Below are 4,890 nucleotides of genomic sequence, written 5' to 3'. Positions count from 1 at the left end.
TAAAATTAACCCCACGTTAATTATTTATAATTATTTTCAAAAAGCTAAAACTCAAGGTTGAAATTACAAGAAGAGTAGCACTTTTTCTAACATTTGATGGATTATAAGTAATATATTTGAACTTATTTCTTAATCCAAATCCTACAAGCTCGATAACTTGCTAAATATGTTTTTTTCCTGTCATGTTTTTGATATTGTTTGCTTAGACCATTCTTTCATTTTTAATATAGATAAAGCATTTTAAAATAAAAAAATATTAACACTTAATAATTAATTATATATATTATATATATATATTATAGACAAAGATTATTATAAAATAATTGATTAATTTTAAAAGAAAATCATAATAAAATTTACTAGAATGACTTAATTAAAAAAGAGACAAAATAATTCAAATGCATTAAGTTTAGATGGAATGGTATTTTTTAAAATTAAAAATAAAAACCACAATAAAACCAAGATCGACTCTATAACAAGGAATTAAAGTAGATTGGGAATGTTGGTAATATCATCAATAAACCGTCCCAAAGACAAATACGATGAACCGCCCTCCTGGACTGCCTTCCTGCTCTTCTCACTCATCTCCTTAACCCTCGTCCGCCTATCTTGATTCTCCCCGCTATTTTCATCCATCAACCGCCTTAACGCGTTTTCAATAATCCCAGCCTCCACCACAATCTCCTCTCCACTCCTACTAAAATTATTCCTATAATCCATCTTAATCTCCACCGCCAAGTCCAACACTTTAATCATCCTAAACGCATTCGCTTGCTGTTCCGCATACAATGGCCAAGACGCCGTCGGCACTCCAAACCACAAACTCTCCATTGTTGAATTCCACCCACAATGCGTCACAAAACCCCCCACCGCCTTATGCCCCAGCACGTCCACCTGAGGAGCCCAACCGATCACCTTCCCAATCTCGGCCGTCCGGGTAAAGAATCCTTCCGGCATAACCTTTTCCAACTCCAACTCATTGTATTCACTGGTTAACCAAGGCTTTCCGCCGCTCGACGTTGGCGGACGCCTAACTGACCAAAGGAATCGATGGCCGCTGCGTTCTATGGCTATGGCCATCTGTTTCACCTGGGCATCTTCGAAGCTTCCCATGCTCCCGAAACAGAGGAATATTACAGACGACGGAGGCTGCTGGTCTAACCACTGCACAATATCATCGCGTTTATCTCCAACACTCTTGCTTAGATTGAGAATCGGACCAACTGGGTAAATTGGTGGGGATCCTTCATCATTCAATATAGCTTCAATTGCTTCCGGTTCCACATCGTAGAACGTGTTCACTACAATCCCCTTTGCCTTTCTCAAATTCCTAACGACATCTAACCACGCAACTGACCCATCATTCTTATCCAATGCTATCCATGGAAGCACCTTAGCCGGAAATGGAATCGGGTAGGCCGGCACAGCCAATTCGGCGTCGGACCCATCGAAATCGGTGATGTCCTGTCCATTATCGCTTAATGTGAGTAGATGGTAAAAGAGTCCAAGTAGAGATGCATTAGATGGAAAGAACATATAGCCAGGAACGCCGTAATCCTGTTCGGCGACATCTATCATGCTAGAACAGAACATGTCAAAAAGAAAGGCGATTAGTCGGCCTGATCCAGAGCGTCCTGTAATGTGCGTTGCGATGGCGTCTTTGACGAAGGGTATCTGGGCTCGGATAAAATTGGTTAAGGATGTGGCGGGGGTCTTTGAATCGCCTTCGTTCGTGGGGATTTCGATGAGGTGTAATCGATCGGTAGAGATGGATTGTTTGATGGAAGTGATGTCGATGGGAGGGGCATCGGGCATGTTGAAGACGATGACATTTGCAGTAAGTCGAGTATCTCTTTCGACTAATAGCTTTGCCATCTCCAGTAATGATACCAAATGGCCTATGACTGGAAATGGAATTAGTACTAACTCCATTCTTCTTCGATCCTCCTTCTTCTTTGAAGTTATACAATTGAAACAAACGAATATTATTTATAAACTTAGTTTTCTTGCTTATCAAAACAAAAACCATTGATGATTATAAACCCTTAGTGACTTTGGTCGTATATAGAAACATTATTTGAGAGATTTTCTTAATAATTGAGAGATTTTCTTAATAATAAATAAAATTGTTCAAATATTAACTAATAAAGTTATAAAGAATTATATATGTAAATATATTTGTCTATTTTTTTATTATTATTTTTAACTTAAAAAATATTTTATATTTTGAAAATCTAAAAAAAAGTACTATTTCTATGATTTGAATAAAGTTATAAATATTTGAATTAAGAAATAAGTTATCAAATATAATTCCTATAATCCATCAAATGTTAGAAAAAGTGGCTACTCTTCTTGTATTTTCTATTGATGTTTTTTCTTTCTATGATTTGAATAAAGTTATAAAGATTTGAATTAAGAAATAAGTTATCAAATATAATTCCTATAATCCATCAAATGTTAGAAAAAATGGCTACTCTTCTTGTATTTTCTATTGATGTTTTTTCCTTGAAAGTAGAGAGGGTAACATTTGAAAATATTTATAAGAATTTATGGATATTTATCGTAATAATTGAGAGATTTTCTTAATAATAAATAAAATTGTTCAAATATTAACTAATAAAGTTATAAAGAATTATATATGTAAATATATTTGTCAATTTTTTTATTATTATTTTTAACTTAAAAAATATTTCATATTTTGAAAATCTAAAAAAAAGTACTATTTCTATGATTTGAATAAAGTTATAAATATTTGAATTAAGAAATAAGTTATCAAATATAATTCCTATAATCCATCACATGTTAGAAAAAGTGGCTACTCTTCTTGTATTTTCTATTGATGTTTTTTCTTTCTATGATTTGAATAAAGTTATAAAGACTTGAATTAAGAAATAAGTTATCAAATATAATTCCTATAATCCATCAAATGTTAGAAAAAATGGCTACTCTTCTTGTATTTTCTATTGATGCTTTTTCCTTGAAAGTAGATTTGAAAATATTTATAAGAATTTATGGATATTTAGTTGTGTTATTATTTTCGAAGTGAATTGAGTTCAATTTTGTGCCATTTTTTAAATCTAATTATATATATATATATATATATCAATTTGTAACCCGAAAAATCTTAAAAAGTTCGAGATTCTAGAATTTTAATTTCGGTTTGCGTGTCAGAAATATTATTTTTAAATAATCCCTACAACTTTTGGGTTCAATTTTAATTAATAATTCGTGGATTTGCAGTAATCAAATAACAACCTAATTTTTTTGGAAAATTCATTGTTTAAATTAATTATAAATAATTAATTTAAAAGATTATTTATTTAAAATATATTCGTCAATTAATTTTTTGAAAATCAATATAAATGGCATACGTATACAAACGTATTGACTAGAGTTTGTTTTAGTTCGAAGTTTGTTGATACTCGAAAAAATGACTTTTGTGTTTAATCTTTCGTACCCATTTTAAAAATGCCTCTACTTATAAATTTGGATTTTTAAAATCGGTTGTATAACATTTTGTTTTTACCGATTATTCTTTTCGTTCGAAACATGCAAGGTTTGTGCATTATTTAAAGAATTGTAAGAACAGTTATTTAAATGCTTGTATATGTTGCTGATGATAAATTAAAGAGGAAAGTGTTTGAAGAACATCATTCATTTAAAGAAATTATGATTTAAACATTAATCTCAAACAAGCCTTTATCAAAATATTTTTGTAGAAATATCCCATAAATATTTTGAAATCATTTCTTAATTTTTTGAAATTTTTAGAAAATGGTTTGAGGTTCCAAAATTACAAAAATAATTTTAGATTTTGAAATTGGAACCAAACAAGCCTTAAGACCGGTGTCCTAGGCTTTGGGTTCGTTTTCATCGGTCGGGGTCCAAGACCCTTGGTCGGACCTATCGGTCTAGGCTAAGATGCCTCGGTCAAAGTGCTAAGGACTCTCGGTCCTTGGCTGGGATCATCAGTCGGGGTATAAAAATCACCAGTCCTAGGTTAGCCCTAGGCTAACTTTATCAGTCATGGGTTTGGGAATTCTCGATTGAGATCGAGATTCCTCTATCCTATGTTTGACCTCTCGATCGGATCTCTCGGTCCTGGATGGAGGCCATCGGTCCTAGGATCAGGAGTTCTCAGTCCTAGGTCTGACCACTCGGTCGGATGTAAAAATCATTAGTCGGACCTCTCGGTCCTAGCTGCAGAACATCGGTCGAACCTCTCAGTCCTCGATGAAGAACACCGATTACACCAACTCACTCTTTGATGTAATACAATAACTCAACACAACAATACGCAAAAAGCTTCCGGTTTATGATAGACCGGTATTTGGATCGTAAAGTAAAAGTTTATCTCTCTAACTTATCGCTTTTCTTAGAAAGATGTGATTGATATTTTTCGCTTGATGATTCGCATTAAATGAGGACGTTTCATCTTCCTTTTATAGCTGATGAGATCCAACAGTCATTTTCTTCTCTCTCCTCTGGATTGGTTGATCATCATCACGCCGGTGCAGGGAGGTTACTTGCACGTTTCATCTTCCTCAACACTTGGCAGTCATGCAGACAACTCTGAGTGCAGGATGACATAATCGGTTTTCAGATTTGAGCACGTGTCGGGCATGCACCTTTGGTTGTCAACTTCGGATCATTAAAGCATCATTGCTTTCCTCGCATGCTTCCGATCGGATCTGATCTTCTTTTATTTCTTCAGGACACGTATGTTTCGTCATGTTACGTCACTCTTGTAGGTTGAAATATCCGGTTTTATCTCTTGTGCAATATGTTCCGGCTGGTATGTGAACTTTTGTCTTTGCTGGCCGGTCACTTGAGAGAGTGAAAAACCGGTTCCTCTAATTTTTGACTTGATCACTTGGAACTGGTTTCTTT

General features: G+C 34.1%; 1 protein-coding gene across 1 annotated transcript; it reads right to left on the bottom strand.

Annotated features, from left to right (window-relative positions):
* Window positions 1-477: 477 nt before the first annotated feature.
* Window positions 478-1,875, bottom strand: LOC124926382 (anthocyanidin 3-O-glucosyltransferase 2-like). The gene has a single exon (XM_047466631.1). It carries the CDS (start codon window positions 1,873-1,875, stop codon window positions 484-486), a length of 1,392 nt encoding a protein of 463 aa, XP_047322587.1. The 3' UTR covers window positions 478-483.
* Between the last annotated feature and the right edge of the window lie 3,015 nt (window positions 1,876-4,890).

This window comes from Impatiens glandulifera, chromosome 1 (genome assembly GCF_907164915.1).
Source record: "Impatiens glandulifera chromosome 1, dImpGla2.1, whole genome shotgun sequence".
In the NCBI taxonomy this organism is placed as follows: Eukaryota; Viridiplantae; Streptophyta; class Magnoliopsida; order Ericales; family Balsaminaceae; genus Impatiens; species Impatiens glandulifera.
The sequence above is the reverse complement of the archived record's forward strand: the minus strand, read 5'-3'. Positions and strand labels throughout refer to the sequence as shown.

Bases quoted from the DNA above. Each gene is read 5' to 3' on its own strand.
- LOC124926382 (XM_047466631.1), bottom strand. From the start codon at position 1,875: ATGGCAAAGCTATTAGTCGAAAGAGATACTCGACTTACTGCAAATGTC.